The sequence below is a fragment of the Falco biarmicus genome, chromosome 2, assembly GCF_023638135.1.
Source record: "Falco biarmicus isolate bFalBia1 chromosome 2, bFalBia1.pri, whole genome shotgun sequence".
In the NCBI taxonomy this organism is placed as follows: Eukaryota; Metazoa; Chordata; class Aves; order Falconiformes; family Falconidae; genus Falco; species Falco biarmicus.
The window spans coordinates 119,124,430-119,147,750 of NC_079289.1; the positions used below are offsets into that span (position 1 = coordinate 119,124,430).

The 23,321-nt window shown below is 44.3% G+C and overlaps 1 protein-coding gene across 22 annotated transcripts in view; it reads right to left on the reverse strand.

Annotated features, from left to right (window-relative positions):
• Positions 1-224: 224 nt before the first annotated feature.
• The window catches only part of BBX (BBX high mobility group box domain containing), a 141,283-nt gene continuing 118,186 nt past the window's right edge, over positions 225-23,321 (reverse strand). For 19 of the 22 annotated variants that reach the window (XM_056327139.1, XM_056327132.1, XM_056327140.1 and 16 more), the window contains 5 exons: positions 22,700-22,848; positions 15,074-15,163; positions 7,509-7,706; positions 6,658-6,850; positions 225-3,803 (listed from right to left, as the gene is read on the reverse strand). In XM_056327139.1, the coding sequence (XP_056183114.1) occupies positions 3,716-3,803; positions 6,658-6,850; positions 7,509-7,706; positions 15,074-15,163; positions 22,700-22,848 (718 nt within the window). In that variant the 3' untranslated portion in view covers positions 225-3,715. The remainder of the gene's footprint in view (positions 3,804-6,657; positions 6,851-7,508; positions 7,707-15,073; positions 15,164-22,699; positions 22,849-23,321) is intronic. The other 3 variants (XM_056327129.1, XM_056327152.1, XM_056327131.1) reach the window with 3 other exon arrangements.

The following is a 23,321-nucleotide window of genomic DNA, read 5'->3' on the forward strand; positions in this document are numbered from 1 at the left end:
CCTCGGGTTTCCACTCGATACAAACTGCAGAGTGCTCCTCAGCCTCATGCCACAAAGACAGCTTTCACCCAAATAATAAAGACCAAAGCTGGAATTTAAACACCGCAAGTTCACACGCTTCTACCAGTCCCTCGTTCCTGCGCCCCTTTCCGACAACGCTTACCACTTTAATTTCAAAAGTCATGCACCAATGCTATAAAATAGAAACCCAAACTACCAAGAAGTCTCTTGCTCATGACTTTGGAATATTGTATTAGTATAAAAGAGCATTCAGTCATCTTAAATAAATATATTCTATTTCTGAAATCACAGCACATTCAAGGGGTAGTTACTGCCATAAGCAGAGCATTAAGTAATCTCCATAGATGTCTTTTGAATCATAGAATCCTTTAGGTTGGAAAAAGACCTTTAAGATCATTTGAGTTTTGATTGATTTGGTCTAATATTGGAAAACAACCTACTGTGGGGATAAGAATCTGCATCTCAAATGTTGTGCAGAACGTTTTTCCCATATTTGTATACAGTACTACAACAATTAAGAAGACATTAAAGTAATTTTCTCCCAGCTGCTTAGATCTGTAGCTTCGGCTACGACAACATATTTTGTATACCTCAAAACTACATATGAAATATCAAAGATCACTAAATAAATAAAAACCAAGGAAAACTGGGACAGTACTGCATTTTACACTTGAGACAAGATTCCCCCCCTCTCCCATGGATAACTCACAGAGGACAACTACGGTAAATGCTTTTCTTTTTTTTTAAAGAAAGATTTATACACAGGTTCAGATCCAGAAAATAATGTGAAATGCATAAATATCGATAGCTTTAGCTAAGTTAAAATGGGTTCAGTAAAGTATGATACAACATATTCAGAATAAACAAAGCAGAAAAGCATCATATTTTGGTTTGCTTGAGATATACATAAGGTGCAACAATTTCTTCTCTAGAGGCATTTGTGGACAATGTGTTAACGGGTAACAGTGTTTGCTGGTATACTGAAGTACACACAATAGCAATAGATTTTCCAAAATGAAAGCAGCTGAAATTAATAAAAATTAAAACAAAACAAACAAGGAAAAAACCCAACCCCAATACAGTAAGATATTGGTCTGAAATTTTTGTTGTGCTAACAGACTTTGTTACCTGAAAATACTGATACCCCTTCTAGTAGATTCAGGGAAATTTCTAGCTACTCAAATCAAGACGTCACTCAGAGAACCAACAAAGGCAAATGCCTAGTGAACTATAAAGCTTTGCAGGATTTCTGCTACTCTCAGTGCCTAATCGCTTAAAAATTAAGCATATCTACAAAAAGGTTTGTAAGTATCTGAAAACAGTCATATCCAGTAAACTGACCCAACCCTACCCCCTCTCTAAGGGAAAGTCAAGGAAAAGCAGATCAAGTAAGATATTAATTCATATAGAAAAAAGTAATTTTCTGTTTCTTTTAAAAAAGGTACCATTAATATACAGAAATATCTTCAGGAACAATATTGAAATTTAAATCGAGGAAGGATGGGGTGCTTTGACAAAAATATATCTACTCTAAAGGTTTTCTAGAGAAATAAGTTAGTACCATTGTCAACGTGAACGGCCTGCACTGTAACGTATTTGGATTTCAGCTAATTATAAAGTGGTCCAAAACTCCAACAGCCACCTTGCTGTGACCCAACAGTTTTAAGTCTTTTTAAGTTTTTCCTGTCTTGTTAAAATAACTTATAAAACTTTACTAAAATCTTATTAAAAATACTGCCATAGGCTGCAATGGCATTCTAGGGGCTCTTAGTCATATATTCACCTGAATTTTTAAAAAGCCTTTTCACTGACTCATTGGCTCGTAAATTTTGTTGTTCGTTTTTGTCGTTGTTCCCTTCTTCCAACACATGCATCCTCGATGGTGCTATTTCAGTGACACTTCCCAGCTACCTGCCTTTCGTCAGACCTTCACTCCTTTGTTACAACTCGTGTGGTATGTTGTATATTGTTTCCTGACACTGAACCAAAGACTTTCGCTTAGCTACAACGATGAAAGGCTAAACCTAGCAAGCGTTAATAGAGTTACTGTCCATATGGCTATTACATCAAATTAGTTACAAAATAACCCCCAAACACATTATCAGTTCAGTCAAGTATAAATAAGAATGCCTGATAGAATGATGTAAACTCGCATCATTTAAAGACTTAATTCAAAGAACTTCAAACTCAATCTAATACTATCAAAAGTTCAGCCGGTATGATGAAGACTAATAGAAAATTATTGCTGGAGTCCAATTTGGTAAATTGTTGTGCTACAATGCAAAAAGTAGGGAAACATCTTGTGCTATTGAAGAAGTACCCTGTCGAATTTGTAGCTTTAGATCAATTAATAGTGATCGTTTTGCATCTATTGGTAGGAATTAATGTTCAGTTGTACAACAGTGTAAGTCAAGATAGCAAAGGTAACAGGCCAAGTGATACACTCCGCCTGCTTCTGGGATGCATTTATGAGAGCAAAACACAAAAATTCGACATAAGCAAGGACAGAAACTGGCAGATGGATCTGTTTGGTAGTCTGAATTCAGTCAAACGTTACTCTTCGGTTGTAGTTTTATCTGTATACAACTCGCCACTTCACCAACGCAAACTGTAATTGGCCCTTTACGCAAATTCTGAAGCCGATTTGGACCATGCATAGTAACTACAACAATGCCAGTGTCTGTAGAATGTAAAAGGTATGTGTATTGGTGTACATGTATATCGAAAAGTCACGGGTTTAGGTTTTTCAGAAAGGTGAAATAATACTAAGGTCACTTTTGAAAAACGCATTTGCAGTACTTTTTTGTTTACAGGAAAGTTTCACCAAGTCGCTCAGATATCTATGCAAAAATAAAGGAACCCTCCAAGGCATGAAAGACAAGTCAATTATCTGCAGTATTTTCTTTTCCATACACCACTCCTTTTTCTAATGCACATCATCCTGGTTATTCAAAGCTAAATTAAAAAGAAACAAACCTAAACGTAGCCTGTCAGAATTTTTCCCAGTAAACTCTACCACTCCGGTGGCAAATATAAAAGTGCAGAACATCTGGACCACGTGGCTGCCCAAACACCGCTAACAATGGTACATCTGTCCAGGCTGCCTTGAGTTCTCTGGAACAGGTTTTAAATTCATTCTACAATATAAACGTAGGCATAACCTATTAATATAAACCATCTTAGAACTTAAATCTTCATGTACAAAAATGACTAAGAATATCTAATAATAACTAGTGCAGTGCGTCAGTGTTTTTGTTGTTGTTGGTTTTTTTTGTTGTTTTTTTTTGGTTTTTTTTTTATTTTCATTTAGAATAACTAGGTATTATACGAAACTAGTTGCCGTACTCTCTGGTTGGTAAAAGAGATGCTGTGTGAGCTAACAGTAAAGGCAGCCTTTTTCACACCAACCACCTATGTACTGTTTAAAAGCCTTCAATAGAAAGCAAGCTCTGGGATCATTCCATTTCTGTTCATTAATAGACAATTAATATCACCCTTCTACATACTGGGTTCCGATTTGAGGACCTGGCCCAAGTTGCTAACGTCTGGCTTCCAGTGAATTCTGGGCCACTCAGAGCAATAAGCACTTGCTTGCAGTCTATAGTTTCCATCATATGGACTGACTAGCTTCCCTTGATAAAAGACAAGGCTAGGATATTAGGTAAAGCACAATGTTTTACAATAAAGTGGAGCTTCACTGGTCAGCGCAGGAAATAAGCACTGGAGCCTGAGACATTTCATTTGGCTGTCCGTCATGTGGGAGAGGCGTGGCCCTCTGACTTCTGCAAAAGAAAAAAAGAAAAGCCACCCATCATTATTTGAAGCACAGGAGGTGCTTTTAGCAGACCAGAAAGGATGGGAAGCGGCGCATGATAGGACTGAACGTCTGACAGCACGGCACCGTCACTGCCCGCTGCCGCAGTGCCCCTACACTGCCGTTACAGCCGCCTGTAGAGGTGTTCCTGCAACAGCAGCACGGCGTCCCGAGGACAACCTGCAACACGATGCAAAGTCAGGCAAAGCCATGGCGCAATGGTGTTTGACTTACACAAACCAAAATGCTCAGCTGACGAGTAAGGCAGGGGCACACAAGGACTGTTACTCATTCTGTAAGGCAGCGGGGCTTCAGCCCGCAGAGGCAGAGTACAGCTCACGCGTGGCAAAAGCAGGTAAATGCACACATCATGGTAACGCGAGCCAGTAGCCAGCTTTTCAACAATACGGAAATCTACTCATCAGCACGGTCGCACACTGCAATTACTCCAGGTTTCATGACTTAACACTTCATCAGCCCAGCACATCTCTCTCATTACTACAGCGGTGTTAATTTACAAATGATCCCCTGGCACAGGGGATCATAAAAATAAACTGCACCAGAATTAACATGCTCTAAATCAACATCAATCACTGTAGCAGATGGACTTGGGAGAGCTCCTCTGCAGCTTGCCTTTTAAAATACATACACAAAGCACATCACTGCCTGTTACCTAATCTCACAAGTCAGGTTCTATTTTGGTTGCAGTACGTGTCGTTTGCAGCAACGCAAACCTGGGGCTCACTTCTTATTTACACAAGGGCCACTTCTGCTCCCCCTGGCACAGCCAAGGCCCCGGCGGGCGCGGAGGTACCGACGTGCTCTGCAGAACCGGAGGGCAAGGGAGTGAGTGACCTTGGCACAAAACGCAGCTCGGGCTCACAGCTGCATGCTGCACTGGGGCATGCACAAGGTAAATACAGCCAAACAGAAACCTCCGAATGAAAACCACGCTGCTACTTCCAGACAAGCTCTAATTACAGTTAAAAAGGAGTTTGGCTTCCATGGCCCAAGGCTCTGGGAAATTATTTAATAATTAAATTCAGACACTGAAGAAACACATCAAGGAAACCTCTAATGCTGTTGTTCTCCTTTCTGGCTGTTTGCAAATAAAGAAGCGAGTTGCACAAGATAACAAACAGCTGACAGAGTAGAAAACTGAGAAGCCTCTAGTGCATCAGATCCAGGTTTCTGTTTTGATTTCCATTTGCCAAATCTGCAAGATGTGGCTAAGTTCCTACTGCCAAAGAGTCCTCTCCTGCTGTCATCTCCCCCCCGGGGGCGATTACAGGCCAGAATTTGCAACAGCTGCTGGACACGTGCCAGTTTGGTGTTTTCAGGCCTGACGGAAGGTGCTGCATTGCTCTAGCTGTATGGTGAGATGACAACAAGCGGGACTAAGGCAGCCCCAAACAAGAGGCTATGTAAAACATCTCATTTCAGTGGGGAAACAACTGGGAGGACAAGAACTCTTTGAGGAACAAAGAGGGGAAAACCACAGTGAAGCAAATCCTGTTGCTCTTGTGTGATTCTGGTCAGCGTTACTGGAAATCAATGAAACCACAAGGCTGTGAGTGAGGGCAGAGCCTAGCACAGCACTTCCCCAGGTCCCACTTCGTGGCTTCTGACCACAGAAGATGCCAGAAACAAGGTCAGACTTTTGCTGTCTGGATAGCAGACACTTGTTCGGCAATGCTGGGAGGAAGGGCCAGGCTGGCTGCAGTACGAGAACACTTCTGACCCAGAACGGTGCTGCTTAGGCAAGACAACAGCCGCTGCAGGGAAGAGCTAGCAGGCTGGGGCGAGCCCACTGCTTCTGCTAGGGCCCCCGTGCTTCTACGAGCCTTCTGGCGTCTGATGCGCAGCCTCAGCAGGCAGGGCTGGGCTGGCCAATGGGGCCCACGAGACCACCAGTAAACTGAGGCTGTGAACGGTTTCGTCAACCTTAGTCAAGCCTTGTGGAGTTTCTCAGGCAGTCAGCAACCTGCCAAATGCCATCTGCAGAGGCTGTGATGCTTTCAAACTGGCCCAGCATGTCCTCGCTGACTTTCTACTGCAGGGAAGGACGGGGTTTCATCTCCAAGAAGCCGCAGCATCATAAGGACAACACTGGACAATTAGGAGCCAAGGAGGACTTGGTGTGATGGATTTCCTCCCTTGGATCAGCCCAGCATGGTCAGATCCTGCCTGCTGGATGTGCAAACAGCCCTAAGTAACCTGCACATTCTCCACCTTATCTGTGTGGAGGGTCTACTCAGTAACTGAGAGGACCAACACAAACTAATGTGGCTTTCCACCACCCAGAGTTGCTCTGCCCCATGTCATTCTGCAGGCGCTTTGCCTCCTACACAGCAAAGCACAAGAGCAAAAATAACAAGTTAGCTTCCTTCAGCCATGGTCGACATGAAGGCTTCTTCAGCTGAAGTTACATGAAATTCCCTCCATGGTTTCAGGCCACTGAAAACGGCAGATCAGCATGCAATAGCTATTTAAATATGCTATTATCTGACAAATAGCATCTCATAATAATTAGAAACCCTCATTCGTTAGGATCTCAAGGAGCACATGAACCTGTTTATAAGCAAAAATAGGTAGGTAAGCCTACCAAGGAGGATCACTTCACTGATGACTGAAATAGATTACACTGTCATTTGGGTGAAGACTTAACACTACTAAGCAAGTGGTGCAAAACAGACATTCATGGAAAGCTGCGGAAGAGGAAACACAGGCCAAATTAAACAGTCTGCAATTCACATGCTTTCCGAACAAGCTGGCTGCCACGTACTATTCACTTAGACAACAAGGGGAAAAACAAACCATACCTGTGTACATTTTCCATGGCTGCTACTTCTGCCAGAGCAGCTAAGCTAAAAAACGCAGACACCGCCGGCATATCTGACGTAATACTATGATTTTCTTCTGTCTCTGCATTTCTGGAGCATTCACCGTTGCAATCTGTTTCTGCACTTGATGTTTTTTGAAGAGTACTTTGTGGCAGCTCTTTTGGCTTCTCCTCTGCAATGAAAGAAACCAAAGTTTGCACATCTAGCCCTTAAATTCACAGCAGCCCATCGATACACTGACTAGTCTGGTGTTAACCTTTAGGACTTTGATTTCTGCAAGTGTGGTCCGATTCACGCTGCAGCCTCTTCTGACCCAAGCTATTGGCACAAGCACAGTACTAAGGTTTATGAAGCAGTTTACTGATTTTGCTTTCAACTGCGTTTAGTATTTTAGGTCAGGCAAGAGAGCTTTTGTTTAACAGGAGTCCTGAAAGGTTACTTTAAGCGCAGAGGACTCCTGCAAGGACTGGGGCATTGACCATCCCATTGTGGAATTTATTTTTACATCCTATAAATAGGTGCAGTGTAGTTTCTTCGCTGGCTGGAAACAAACTATGAAAGGTAACCATTTTCCATTTCTCTCAGTATGAGTCCTTAGTTCTTAAGAGAGAAGTACCCACAGTGAGGACAGATTTGGGCATTCCAGCAAAAGAAGTTGGCCATCACAGACTCAGTGATTTCCCAGTTGATTAATACCTGTATTTTACAGAATGACCTAAGCAGGTATGAAAACAAGCTAACTGAGAACTACTTCCCTGACCGGCTGCTTGCAGTCCCAAACCTTCTCCAAACATTCAGTTTTAACAAAATTTAAACGCCAATTTCCTTACCCAGCGTCCCTCCTGCTGGTGACACTCGACCATCTGCTGTTCGGACAAGATGTGTGATCTTAGTTTTCCTTGCTTTCCTTTTCTGGCTGCCAACTAAAGGTTCATGCATCATTGCTGGCTCTGGAGTGTTTAGGGCAGATAGAGAAATTTTATTCTTCCAGGCAGACTCGCTGGAATTTCTGTCTTCTGAGAGTATGGCTGAAAGAGGATAAAAACACCATTTCACATATCGAGTAAGTCAGCTACTAGCTACACTCATTTACCATTTTGCATCTATCTGCATAAAGCCTTCCCTCACAGGTACTTGGAGCATAACCCACAGTAAGGTATGTTCCGAATGCTGCCGATGTTTGCAGGGCAACAGTAGCATCAGCTCTTAAAGGTATCCTGGAAGGTTCAAGTTTCTAATATTTGCAAAGAAAACTGTGAGATGGGCAGTAGCACTTTGATGGCAGCCGGGTATCAAACAATCTGTATAAAACACTCTGCAACAGAAGATGCCAGCAAGTAGCTAAGCGATGAAATGTATTTAAGGAACAATAATGGTCCCCGTGTAAGCTTATCTTAGCTCACAGACGGACCCACAAGCAGGATTCAGGAATTCCTGACTAAACCCCAATCCTTCCTCTGTAGTCACTCTACATCGTCTCCTCCAAGCAGAGGGAAACACTGCCTTTTACAAAAGAACAAGCCTTAAAAAAAACACCCAAAAGGCAGCAAATATAAAAGCAGAGCTGGATCACAGCTGAAGACAAGAATGCTAAAAAAAGAAAGTAAACATAGGATAAAATACCACGATGAAAACATTGCCTACATGAAGTCAGAGAGGGAGAGAGGAACAGTTTCAAATCATTCTCAGCAAGTACCAGTGTTGGCATTTCCAAGTCACCTTCTTCCCTGAACTGGAACTCTATCACAAATTTTCACCTGAACAGTCACTTTGATCTTGTTCATGAAGAAATTGGTTGGACAGCAACCACAAAATGTATTTAAGCTTCCAAAGTCTGAAATCAGCGCGCAGTTGCCAATCCTTTGTAATTTCTATTGACTTAATAAGCCATTCCGCTGATACCGTAGGGTATCACTAGTCCATAAATTCCATCTGTGATGTCTTTTTTCCTCCTGTGATAAAAGTACTCTGAGACCTACCCCATCTGCGGCCACTGTGAGCTAGGGTTAGAAGGAGACTACAGGGAGCAAGGGGAATGCCTAGGTAATTTCTTACATATGGCCGTCTAACCTGCTTTGAAATTGGGAGCGCTTGTAGCATCTGCACCAAGCCCTTGGGGTGTTTTTTCCCAGTACATTGCCATCCTGAATGATTCCCCATTTCTTCCTAAATGCCTGCCTCTCATCTCCCCCGCTACGTTTACAACTCATTTCCTTCACTACCCATCAGGTTACGCCCCATCTCTTTGCAACAGTCCCTTACATATTTCACAGCTGTTACTGTGCCTACAGTTAGCCTTCTCTTCCCCACAACTCCATCCAATCCTTCCTTCCGTTTTGAAGATATGTTTAAGACCCATTTGCTCCCTTCCTGAGTTGAAGGACCAGCAAAAATTACACGCACAACACTCAAGATGCAATTGCAACAACTGCTCTTTCAGGAGGGCTAAGCCCTGAAGGAGACCAGCCGCCGACGCCGAGCGTGGCTGCATCCCACCCGACCCCACAGACCATGCCCAACAGCCAAGCGGTTTGCAGGGACACCTCCCTCTTTCATTTTAACGTGTATTTACCGTTTATCTATTACTTGTTTTGTAGATGTAATGAGCTTCCTATTCAGAGATATGGTTAACATAACCTCCACCTTTTGCTAGGTTCTTTATCTGTTACACGTGCGAGGATGGGGACTGGATGTAGAGTACGGCTGGAACATGTTTCACCTCGCTAGCTGTTGCCCTGTGCCCTTTTCTTTTAAGCAAGAAGGGACTTTTTAATGTTTTATGGCACAAGAATACAATCAGGTCTAGTACATAAGCATAAAAACATTTGGAAACGTTCCAAACTAATTTGCTTATGTTCTTAACTCACTTTCATACCTTCTCTTGTTTAAAACATTGTTGAACGTGTGCATGCTCTTTTATTTTGGAAAAAAGCACCCAGCTCCAATTAGCTTTTCTCAGTGCTTAGCTACAGCTGCTAACCTTTCCAGAGCAGAGTGATGCTGTAAAACTCATTTTCTTTACGGAGAGCAAGAGAAATCACAAGCAAAGATCTTCCCCACAACACTGCAACGCTCAGCAGAAGCACTGATGACTGCACATGTGACTTTCAAGTAACTCAACTGGGCTAATAGGAAGAGGTTCAGACAAGCTCACTGCACTGACTGGGGCCAAAATCTTAATTGGAATGCATACTTAAATGGGCAGCTTTCTCTCCAGATTTCTTATTTGGGAATTCATAAGCGTTGATTATGTATTAATGTAGTGGTTTGGTTGCAGTCCAATGCCATTTGTTCATTCTGATTCGAGGATTTGCTCTAATGAGACAGTACTTTGACAGCACTGTTTAATTCTAGTCTGATTGAGTTTATAATGGCTTTAACCTTAGTAATACAACTCTTTTTTGGTTTTTTCCTCACACTTAAGAAAAACACAGAGACATGCTTTCAAACAATAAACAACATATAATAGAAAGCAACCTGATTTGGTATGCTTTTAATTAGGTGTGTTGTGTATTTCAAGCCATGTCAGGTCACTAGAAATTAACTGGATCGGTCAATACGTAAACGGTTCCCTTTCACATTTGTTTTTTTCTCATAGTCTACACGCCAAAAAGCTGAAAAAATTAAAAGGAAGAAAAAACTTTGAGAGGTAAAATAAAAAGAGGCAATAGTTACTGAAGACATAAGAAGGAGTACACGATGTTGGCGTGTCTGACGAAGAAATAGCAGAAGGTGGCTGACAAACTTGGGATGCAGCAAGTATCTTCCGTCTCCATGTTCTAAGGTTTTTCAGTCCTTGAAATGAGACTTGAGAGTCCTCCACTTTTCCCCCCCCCTTCTCTAACTCCAAAGTAAGCTTTTTATGACTTTGTAAGATTGCTGCCATACAGTTTTGAAGAAGGAAGGATTAAAGGTGAATAATGCATGAGTATTTTTGCGGGTGGGTGTGTGGGCGGAGGGTGGGTGTTGAAGGGAAGAGCTTCTTTTTTGTTCTCCAGCAGCCTTAGCGGACGCTGGGATAAGAACACATTTCACTGACTTCTTTACAGACCGTTAATCAAGCAGGCACAAACCCACAAAACCTGACCTGGAGGAAACCACAGAGAGGCTTCACTCGCAGGACCCTTCACCCTGGACTCCAGAGGAGAACGGAGTCTGTGCTTCAACAACTATGTAGCTACCGCAGGTGTCCTCCTGCACGGGGAAGGAGCACCCCACTGCTTCAGCTGACAGAGGTACAGCCGTACAGGTGCTCCAAACCAGCCCTTGGTTTGCTGTGCCACAAGGACAGAGCTGAACAAGTTTTATTCCCTGTATTTTTCTTTAATAATTTCTTTAATCCATTCCACATCCCTTCTGTTCCCACACAGTCCAGTGTCAAAGAGCTGTCCTGTGCAGAGCTCAGCTCATTTCCAAGGGAATGCTGCCCAGAAATGCCAAGCGGCTCAGCTCCTAGGGTGCAGTCCTGCCAGCAGGTACTTACACGGTCAGTACTCACTGCGCAACGGCAGCACGTGTAGAACCACTGGGCTACTTCTGCACGCAGAGCCGAGCACGGTATGAAGGTGCGGGCCTTCTGGCATGCTTACACCACAGTGACAAAAAGGACTTGGAGAGAAAAACATCTAGAGCTCTGTGTCAGATGGTTTCCTGAGCTAGATTCATTACAGGTTAGCATGGCCAGTTACCCCTGTTCTGCAGGCACATGGAGGGCACGGAGTCTTGTTGCCCCCCATCTTCACAAACAAGAAAAATAAAGTCAATTGGACCCACTCGGCACCCACAGAAGAAGACAAGCTCTTCAGACTGAACCCCAGCAAGACAGATTTACAAGCATTTCTTCAGCAATGCCTATCTGTTACAGGAGAGCGCTGCAGAAGTTAGGCCACACGTTGTGGAGAATGAATGCTCTGCGGGGCTAAGCATGCTGGTGCCAAGAAGGAAGGTGGGCTTAATGCCTTAATGGTCTTTAAAAAGTTAAAAAGGGGAAGCCTAGCAAGGCAGAGCAAAGGTTCAAGTCACCAGTGCCTGGGGAACTGCTTCACCAAGGAACTGATGTCAAGCACGCTCTGACCTACACCCTGGTGGAAATTCCAGCTCTTCTGCCAACGGTGTGCTGCTGCAAGGGCTGGGGACTACCACGCCGAGAGACACCAGCTGACAAAGCAGCAGATGGTCAAGCCAGGTGTATGGAACAGCTGCCTGGATGGGAAGCCCTGCTGCATGAGCCCGTGCTGACCCAGCGCCCTTCCAGCCTGGACACGTGCCAAAGGCAGAGCGGCGCAGAGCCGGCTCCCTCCAGGCTGCAGGCTCCACACAGCAGGGCTTTCTCAGCAGAAAAAAAAGAAGAGAGGGGAAAAAAAAAGAAAAAGGTCATTCTGCTAATTTTCTGTGCTTTCTGTGCTTTCTCAAACATATGTGCTAAGGCTGTACAGCCTGATGTGCAGGTGGGAGAGCTGACGGAGGATCAGCAGCAGGCAGTTAGCTCTGCCAGCCATGGGGCTCCTCCACGCGGCAGCCCGCACCGAGGCCAGCACACATGTTCAGCTCGTCTTCTCCCCTTCTGCTGCGAAGGCCAGCATCGCATCTGGTCGCGACACACACCACGCCAAAGCCCTCAGCACAGCTCACTAGATGTACCTGCAAGGAGCCCACGGTTGTGACCTCCCCCTGGTTATTTGAAGTATCACTTCCCACCAGGAAGCCTTGACGATGTGGCAGAAAATAAATCTCTCAGCCGAGTGGTGCTGAACCTCCCCAAACAGGGATGGGTCCAACTGTACTTCTGTCAGCCTTCCTAAGGAGGTGACATCTCTCTAACAGACTCAGCTGCATTACTGGCTGCACTCTGCTAGGAGCAATGAGGGCTGTGGCATGCCCGCTGGTATTTTACTGGGCTCCATCTCTCTATAAATACCCACAAATTCGTGCTACAGTGATTCGCACTGGTGATGCTATGGATGATGTTATCAAGCAGAGTCAAAATTCACTCAGATACTCACACCACACCCAGACAGTATGATCCAGTCACGTCAAAATCTGCCTTTACTGCACTTAATTTTCTTCGTTCAAAACACAGATGCACACAGGCACACACACACACGTTTCAAGTCTACAACACAGGAATTCAGCATGACCTCTGCTGACAGCAAGGCTTCCAAGTGTCTCCTCTCCAGCTGTAAAAAATTCGAGCTGTTCCTCCAGCGAAGTTAACTCCATAAAATCCAAACCCCACACATTATAGACTTTTGACTCACCACGAGTATAGACTCACCACAAAAAGGAGTTGAAATCTTCATTTGCTGTTTGATTCACTAAATCCTTGTATACTGGAATTGCAATGAAGATGCTAGGATTCTCAGCTTGAATATTGCAGTATATAAGACAGTGGGGTCAAAGTGTTCCGGGCCCTGCTGCCTCAGAAGTCACGCAAGGATGAAGTTAAGCAGGCAGCACATGCTGGCGAGGCTGCGTGCTGCCGGCCAAGGCCATACCCGCGCTGCACTTCGCTGAGCAACACTTGGCTTTCAGTGTCACTACATGGGGCACTTAAAAGCAGGCAAGACCCCAGATTTTTTTCCCCTTTTGTATCTCAGAGAAAACGCAGTCCCCCACCAATACATTTATCCACTGTCTTTCCTTTGATGACTTCTACGTGGGCTGCTTAAGACTGGTAAGTTCCTCGAGTTGTTGCTTTAGTCTTGGGAGGAACTGGGCAAACTGGCCCTACTCCAGCAAATGCACAGCCACAGCTTAAATGTTTAGACACGATGACATTATTCACATGCTTAACTTCCAAGGACATGCCTCTGTTGTGCTGGAACAAGGCCAGGGTACTCAACACTTGCCAGGCTGGAATCTTTGATCATAGTGCACACTTCATATCAAAACAGGCTGGTTTCTTTTAATCCAATGGAGGTTTTGATGTTTTGTTTAGCCACATTTTAAATCTGCAGATTTTAAGATATTTACATTTTTTTACTCTATTGTGTCTTAAACACTTTCTGTTTCTTTTCCCCACAGGAGAATTTAAACACCCATTTTTCTTGGTAATTTGTCTACACAGTCTATTAATAATTCAGGAAAAAGAATCTGAATGGCACCCAATGAAAGCTATGTTAATGTACGATGCCTTTTTCACACCAGCATGGAAGCAAGATAGTTACTTCTCACAAGCGACTCCCACAACATGTTTGTTGTACAAATACAACGAAACAGAGCAAGTGATTTCAAAGTATTTGCACCAGTGAATGCAGCAGAGATGGCAGAGACTGTGTGGGAAAACAGTGCATGTGCACCACAGAGGACAGAAAACACAGCATCAGGAAAGGAGGGGAAATAACATGGCCAAGCCTTGGGGGAAGACATTAAGCATAAAGGCAGCTGGGGGAACTGGCCACGGGGATAGCCATTTATTATCTTAGAGACAGGTATGGATAGGGGGGAAAAAAAAAAAAAGGAAGAAATGCATGGAGCTACCCAGTAAGCAGAACCAGAGGGGCTCTTCTACACCACAGGGATGATGTGGAAGACAGCTCCACTGTGGAAGGACTAAGGAACAGCTTGGGAATCATTTGGATAGTGTGGACAGCGTGAATACAAGCCAAAAAAACCCCAACAAAACAAAGACGGGGGGGGCCCCAGGGAAGCAGGTTAAGCTATAAACACATACATACTGTACACTTGAAAATGCCCCCCAGAGCTGTGAACATGTAGGTATGCAGGACCACAGTACTGCAACAAGAAAAGTCTCTGGAAAGCTACCAGCAGGACAGCGGGCAGAGCAAGTCCATTCAGCACGTAACTTAAAAAACTGTCAGCTGTCTTCAATCTGAGGCAAGCAGCCAGCTGGTTACAATTTCTGCAGAGCGAGGGTTGGTTTACGTTAGTATTTCTGAGATCTGGTGCAGAAACAAGCTCTTGCATCTTGATCGGCTGCAATCTGCAAAGTTCTACGCGGTGGGAAATCACAAGGAGAGGAGACAGGGACAGGGATAACTCTCTGGCAAAGGGATAACTAACACGGTCTCTGATACAGAAGGGATGAAGGTATGAGCAACCAAAGGATTAAAGAGCTATGAGAGCTGTGGAGGATGAAAGAGTTCAGGGCTAACTGCAGAACTGCCCTTGCTTTGTCAGCTCTGCTGCATGGCGTCTGGAGCAGGGAAACTGTAATTAAGGGAGATGCCAATTAAAAAAAAACCAGCATCATACTTAAATATGGTAATATGATCAACTGGAGCCAGGAGCTAATGGAATCAAAGCAGACAGGGAAATAAGGGACCAAAGCAACCACAGACTAGAGAGCTGAGTAGTCTCTGTCTAGAAGCATTTCCCCGAGACTGATTTGAGAGAGAAGGCGGCCCAAAACCTTAACTAAGTAATGCACCAGTACCTGTGTCCGGAACATTAAGCTTCTCCTTTCTGTGCTTATATTTGCTGACAATTTTGTGGAATAAGTTCTTTTTCTGAGACTGGCATGAACCTACAGACAACATTAATAATACACACTTTTAATCAGCAGTTTTAAAAAGAGTACAACAGTCACAGTTCGTACTATATTAACCTCCCCTTCCACTAACACAGGGTGGCATTTCATGGGGAAGCACAAAGCCTGACCCCCCTGCCAGAAGGGGCTCTGGAGGCTTTCAGCAGGCTGTACTTCAACCCACCAGCTCCCAGGGCTTAAGTGCATACAAAGCATTTTGGAGAATCGTGACCTTAGGAAAGCTTAGCCATAGAGCACAACAAGGCTTTGCTTGGTTGTTTAAAGATATGCTCTCTTTTGCAACAGGTGCTGGGTTTGGCTGGAATGGAATAAACTTTCCTCCCAGCAGCCTGGATGGTGCTGTGTTCTAGAGCAGTGACCAGAACAGTGCTGGTGACACACCAATGTCGCCGTTACTGCTGAACAGTGTTCACAGCATCGTCATCTCTCCTCCTCTGCCACCCCAGCCAGTAGGCTGAGGGTGTGCAAGAGGTTGGGGACACAAACACGTAGCTGAACAGCTGGCCCACACTGATCAAGAGGTACTTCATACCACGTAATGTCATGCTCAGCAATATAACTGGGGGGAGAGTATTTTGCAAAGGACTCATTGCTCATGCTGGGTGTGAATTCGGTGGTGGTGAGTGCTTTCACTTCACTTGTGTGCGTGTCGTCCCTTCCTTCTCTCATGAAACAGTCTTTACCTTGGCCCATGAGGTTTTTTCCCTTTTTCCCTTCCAGTCCTCTTCCTCATCCCACCGGGGGAGAGCAAGCAAGTGACAGGGTGGGGACCTACCTACCAGGCAGGGCCAGCCCTGCACAGGATGGCAGCTACCTTTGCCTTTTTGGTGACCAGGAATGAATTTATACTAACTGCAGAAGTAAAAGCTCCAGGGAGACGAAGGTGAAGTTATGCCCAGCTTGTAGTGTCTTTCCTACTTTGATAGCAGACTCTTTACTACTAGTAGTCAGAAGACATCTTATGTGACATCGGACCACAAAGTATGCCACTAGTAGAGGTCATCAACCGGCTATCCTTTGTCTCACTAACGGAGTAAACAGCGGTACAACAGCAACACAGACATACCAGACCACAGATACAGCTCAGGCATAACCTCTACACTGCAACGTTGTTTCTATGGAGTTACTTTTCAGAAACTGCACTTCAAAATCCTATCTCCAAAGACATAGCAGGCAAGCAAATCTTCAGGCTAGCTCAGAACAGACTGGCCCAAACATGAAAAAATGTTTGAAAAAATGAAATGCCCTGCAGGTGACGAGGCGGCTTATAGCCTAACAAGAGGGTGTCCGTCCCATCTGCGGCTGACTCGGAACAGAATTCTACCCACCACGAATACCAGCCTCCTCCGCTCCTCCTCATCCTTAAGAGGAACCAGACACACACGTCGGCTACTGAGAGACACAACCAGAACTGTGTAGTGACACGCGATCACACAACTGCCCTTGGCCATCGCTGACTATATGCAGGCGAAGGAGAAAAGCGTGCAGCGCATGGAAGAAGGACCTAGTCTTACAAGGTGAAAACCATTTCAGAGACACAAGGCTGTTAGAATAGTGAAAATTACTGAGAGAAAGCTAAAATGCAGCCAGAATCAGGCACGGAAACCCTAGGGTTTTGTACATGTTGGTTTTGTGACTCACTGATGCTTAGTTTTTACTACTGAAGAAATCAAAACTCTGGGAAAACATTAATAATCTAGAAGTCAAACAACAAACCAACTGAAGTCCAAGCAAGACACCACCTTAGGCAAAATTGTCTTGACTCTGAATTGCTTCACTAGAACTCGTACAGCAAATATCGGAGAGTCCAACAGAAGGGGCTACATTCACTCAAACTGATTCAAATGTCATTCTGCAAATTTTACAATAGCTTCACGAGTATCGCAGAGTTGGATAAGCAGTCTAGTGTCAGTGCAAGAAAAATGCAAAACAAGGAATGAAAAAGCTCAGGCCGGTTAAGGGAAAGCATAAGTGAAAAAACTGAGCTTTCCTGAAGACTAAGGTCAAACACTTCATCCACATCAAGAGAGACAAGCCTTCCCACAACAGTTCCACAAGAAGAGAGAGGTACATAACTAGATGAGTCTTACAACTTTTTTTTTTTTTTAATTAACAAATCAGTGATTTTTTGCAGGTGTTTGGGATAACCGACAGGTTACACAGTAGCACAGAAGTCTCCATTTCTACAGCTCGACCAGCACCCTATAGACTTTATCAATCAGTATCACAGGCTGCCAGCCAACCCTTAGCAGAACAGCTGAGCTGAAAAACTCACAAAAAAGATGACAAGCACTGCATGTAGAAGGAAACCCGTGTCTTTCATCTCTTCTCTACCATCCAAGGCACATTTGTCATAAGCTTGTAGCTGCAACATGTAGGGTACTCCGGGGCACATGCCACTTGCATGTACAATTTTGATCCCAAATGGAAAATCACAGGACATTGACTTCAGTAGGATCAAAAGAGAAGCTGCCTTTTCACAAGGAAACTTCCAGCTTCCTTCCCGTCTAGCTGTCACTGCTGTGAGACGGTGCCCGTTGACACCTGAATGCCCTCTGGCCACAAATGCAGAGAAAGGGAAGATGGGCTAAGAGCTCAATAGGTCACCATGTCACTCGGCCCTGAGGATGTAACTTCTGATTCCATAAGAAATGTCATCCACAGTCCCTGCCCCAACTGCTGAGCGTGAGCTAGAGGATATGCTCACTGTCCCTGTGAAAAGCCAAATTACAATCACGCTTACACGTACAAATTGTCTAGTAATCACTGAACAGACTGTCTGGTGGGTCTCTGGAAGTGGCCACATCCCATCCTGCCTTTAGATGAAGGTCTAAGCCAAGGAGCTGCCAAACACAGCATCTTTGCATGGCATATTCAGGTATGAAAAGCAGAGCTTTTCTTTTAATAGCAATTAACTGAACTAAACCAATATGGAGAAGGCAAAATATAGTCTGGACCGGGCAGGACACCTGGAGGTAGGGCAGGGTGAACAAGGGGCCATTCCTGAGGCCACAGGCTGGTTTTGGCTGGGACTGAGCTAACATCCCTGGTCCAGGCTGCCACTAGCCCGTGCCCCAGGGGCACAGCTCAGGCTCTCCCACCCTGGCAGGAGTTTACGGGAAGGCTGGCTGGGGACAGCAGGCAACTGCTCCAACGCCTTAAACAAACGCCGCTTGTTCACGTTCAATCCAGAGAAAATCAGTGACTGAAAAAACTAACTAACTAACCTAAAAGGCTTGCAGGGGACCCTGGATGTGACCTCCTATAAAGAGCTGGAAAAAAACCTTTTCATGTTAGTTTACTTGGTATTGTTACACAGCCAGCCGCAAGCATAAAGTCCTTTTCTCCTGCTCATAGGTCTCTACTGGAAATGTTCTACATGGCTCTCCCTCTCCCTGGCACTTCAGCAGCTGCCATAGGATTTAACCACCTGCTAATCCCTGGCTTGCCCATTGTGCTCACGGAGGGCGGTGGGATTTCCTCCTGGGAATCCTTGCTATGGCCAGCGGCAGCTGCTTGGGGAAGCAGCAGGCAAGAAAACAAACCCACCATAAATAACAAACCGTAACTGCATTTCTTCCACATTTCTAGGCACATGCCCCCTCTGCTCTCCAAACTGCCTATTTTAAAGGGCCTGATCAAAGAGAGAACGCTTGAATCTGATCCAGGACAAACAGATCTGTCTGTGCATTTCTGCATCTCTTGGGGGGCAGACACTGTATTTTTAGGTCATGATCTTTGGAACATTACAGCATGCGATCTCCAGGCATGTGAATGCTTTGAATTGAGCAAAACCAACCCCCACCCCCCCCAAGCTAAGACCGAGAGGAATGCCACGAAGAAGCATCCGTTCTAAGCTGATGCTTTATTTCTAGTCCTAGAGGCCACAGACCAAAAAAAAAATTTTAGACAATCCCTTTCCCAAATAAAAGCACACTATGCATTCCTCTCCTTGCCTTCCCAAAACGAAAGCTTAAGTGCTTAAGTGTGTAAGTGAGCACAGGGCAGAAATAATGACTATGCCTGTTGCTCATTTTTGCATACAAGCGGATTAGTGACTCACTGCAGACTGCTGACTTCTGTGTGGTGGGATGTTTTGGCACATATGCCATTGGAAAGGAGAAAAAAAAAAAAAAAAAAAATCAGTCACAGCTCCAGCAAATGTCAGAGCAGGCCATCTGCGCAGATTCAGTATAGCTGTATTTTTCAGCCATTTTGTGATATTATTATTGTATATGCACACTCCCGGTTCAAACATGCCTGAGGTAGAATTTGCCACAGCGTTTTGGTGTGCCCAGCCCTGCTCCCGCTGAAGAAAGACCCTCGTTCGCTTCAGTGGGAGCAGAATTTGGACAATTCTGAAAGGTCTGGGGGAAAATTTGCCTCTCTTAAAGTTCAAATTTCCTCTTATACATGTGGATTTGAAAGAGCTTTCATGTTCCAGGGTTCTCCAGGTGTTTTCACATGAAAAGAGCTGGCTGAAGCGAGGACCAGCCATGCCAAGCACGATGGAAGGAGTCGGTGGGCACCGACCCACGCATTTTCCACTTAGGAGAAAGAAAACCTCCCGACAACCCCAGCTGTTCAGGCTGGACAGCAGAGCAGGCCTCTCGTAGGTATAGGTTAATGATATTTGACAGAAAATCAATCTGGCACCATTTACCCCAAAATAAAACACATTAAGACATACAGCCCCAAGTTGGGAGCGTGTGTGTTAAACAGAAACATTTCTCCATTTTTGTTCACCTAACACCCTGGGGAACTTCTCAGTGCCCAACACTCCAACCTATTTTCCAAGGTCTGAATGTAATTTAGTGGGCACTGATCTGCAGACTGCAAAAATTAAGCACTTGTCTGAAAACTGTGAACGCCTGAGAAGTTTAGGATCCTGCAGATGCTCCTTCAGAAAAAGCAGGGAATGATTTTAAAGAGGGTTTACTAAACCTACCCCGAGAGATTATGATCTGTTTGGAAACATCCAGAGGCCCCAGCCACGAGCAGGCACTATTTGTGCTGGACTTTTCTTTGATTTCTCTGATTACCTTACAGCCAGGGACCACCCCAAGGAAGAGCAAACCCCCCATGATGTGACACAGTAACACAGGGCACAGCAGAGCCGAGTTACGGTCTCCTACATCCCAGCACAGTCACACCCCTACAACTATGACGACACTTCACAGTTCATGCTCATCACATCGCAAGATGTTACTTTTGTTTAATTCTGATGGTGTAAAAACCCATGATAACTCAAAAACCCCAGAACCGTTCCAAAGCAAGCTCCCTCATCTTGCACAATACAACGTTTTCACCTCCTGCAATCCTCGCAGGAGCCCAGGACGCAGACCTGCCTGCTTAACACCTTTGGAGGTCAGTGTTCCCTAACCGTCTCTGGACTCGTCCCAGTCCACAGGCAAGCTGACAGCATGATGAGGCTGAGTGGCTTGTCAGTACCCCGCAAATTAAATTGAGGATTCAGCCTAATGAATGTTTGGCTCAGCCAGAACGGTTTCCCCACTAAGCTACTAAGCCTGCTTGTACGCCGTTTGGCTCAGGCCATTTCAAATCCACAACTTGCATTCTAACAAAATAAAACAAATTAAAATCAACCCATTGCCATGGAATATTTACTGTTTTAGCAATCTTTCTTTTCCAAAAGAAAAATGGTTTGTCGGAGAGTTTTTCAGCTACCTCGAGAGCGAGCTCCGCTCTGCAGGGCGCTGGAATGACTGACACGAGCTGACAGCTCGCTCAGCTAACTTGAGTGAATTCAACATTTGTTGAAATTAGAGGCAGATATCACTAGCTCCATCTGGATTTAGTTTGGGGCTGTGGTTAGATGTTCACTACAGAAACAGCAGTGTCACTATCAGATATTCCTGCCCTGGGGCTGCTTGTTGCAACTCTACAGCTCTGTTGGTGGAAAAGTTCATGTGCCTGTTTACCATCTGCTTCCGTGCAGTCAGCTGCCTTGGTTTAAAGAGCCCTTATCGTCAGCAAGAGGTAAGTGCTCCACGGCCTCCTCCACAGGACTGTGCCAAAACTACTTATATCAGGCGTGTAACCTGCCTGCAGTTACATTTCTGACCTTCCCCTGAGACACAGCTGAATATAATCCAAAGCTTTTTAAGTGATGCAAACAAGGATAAAAATTAAGCTCCTGCCAATGGCCCTAGCCAAAAGCAGAATGCAGTTCTGGGCTACCTGACTGGAGGCAGCATTCTAGCATGCCATTCTCACACAACATAGGGTCCACAGACATGTGAACAGGTAAATTCTGTAGTGAGAAACCCAAGGAGCTGCAACTTCAACTGCCAGACCACCACAGAGGAGGAGATCTCATTCCCAACAGGTGCTGCTTAACTAACCACTGCATTATCATACTGCAAAACAATCCATTCATGCTGACTGAAGAAGTTCTGTCAAATACACACCACAGAAAAAATGAAAGGCATTTAAAGCCAGGACTCATTTGGTACTAGCACAAGTCTAATTTTGCAAAAGTGACTGTTCCACATCTAATTATATAAATACAAAAAATCAATACCAAATTTGGCGTGCACTAGAAAAGAACAGCTGCTCAATCCTGCATACTGTAATGTGATTATTTGTGAAGCATTCAAAAGGCACAGATCTAATCCAGGGTCACCTGGCTAAAATAGCCGTATTAGATCTGAAAACCTGTCAGTCAGTGGAACTGCCACAGCAGCAAAAAAGGAAACCAGCTTCACATTGTGAACCGTGCACAATGAGGATTCTTTTGAGCATCCTTTTGTCTTGCACAATTACTGGTACATCATTCCTTCATTTGGTGATATTTCTGTACCATATGTGTGCATCAGTATTTCTGCCACAGTCTAAAAGCAGCTCTCCCTACCACGCTCTCACTTCTCTACCACCTCTGTGTCACAGGCTGTCTGTATATAAAGCAGCCACGTGTCACGAGTTTCTCCCTCCAAGAACCTCAGCAACAGAGTTGGATATGGAATTGTTTTTCCTGTCCTCTAACCTTTTCTTAACCATGTCAGGACTTAGGATCGAAAGTTAAAACCTTGATGGAAAAATAATCCAAATGTTTCATTCTGACATCTCTGGGATCTTATGTTTTAATTTATAGAGCCTAAAATTACAGTGAAATGCAAACCGGCATAAAGCTATGTTTTGAAAAATACCAAAATGTAACCTTTCGATCACTTGCCATATCTTCCCCTTTTTCTCCTGGGAAAACTTGTCAAATTCACTCACCTCACAAACATTTGTGGTTTTGGTAAGTTTGCTTGCTATGAGGAATATATTTCCTGCACAAACTCCAATCAGTCCTACTCAGCATGAAACCCAGGAGGCAAGGGTACAGCCTGAAAACTTACCCACTGAGAACCAACTAACTGCAGCCCTAGAACATTTTTTCTTTGACTTCACACTTTCCAAAAATCACAGTAAAGTAAGAACGTCTGAATTCCTGAGCTTGTCGTAACACTCTTGTTGCTTAAGAATATATCACGCGTGGTAATTTACCTTTGTTGGATTTTGGTTGTTCAGATGAGCCATTTCCAACCTTCCTCTTTTTCCTCGGAACAGCTGAATTTTTCCTGTCAAAGGTAATAGGACTGTATTGAGGGAGGCTGTTGAATTTCTTTTCAAATTCTTCTTCCAACTTTGCTAAGCTAAAGGGGAAACAAAACCAATCAAATTAAAGGTAACTCTGTTTTTGGAGAAAAAATATATTGTTTAGGAGCACGTGTGCGGTGTGTGTATATACATACCTACCTACACAGAGGGAGGGGGAAAGGGATAAGCACAGACATACACTGTAAACATCACACTAGTATGTATTAATCCAGCTTTGGGATGAGAGTACTCTCCAGCTTCTGCATTTGTAACTCAGTAGGCATTGATTACATTAGCTGCACATATTAAAATTGGAAAAAATAAGCAAATCAATGTCATACTGGTGACATGTAGCTCTGTTTGCTGCACAGATTCATGCAGGAGATTTGTCTGTTCTGTGAGGAGAACGAAAAAAAGACAGTAAAGCCAATAAATAAGCCAATCAATAAAATAACTTCACATAAAAGTCCTCACACTGGGATGAAAACAACTACAATTCAAACCAGAAGAAAAACGTCAAACTGTTCAA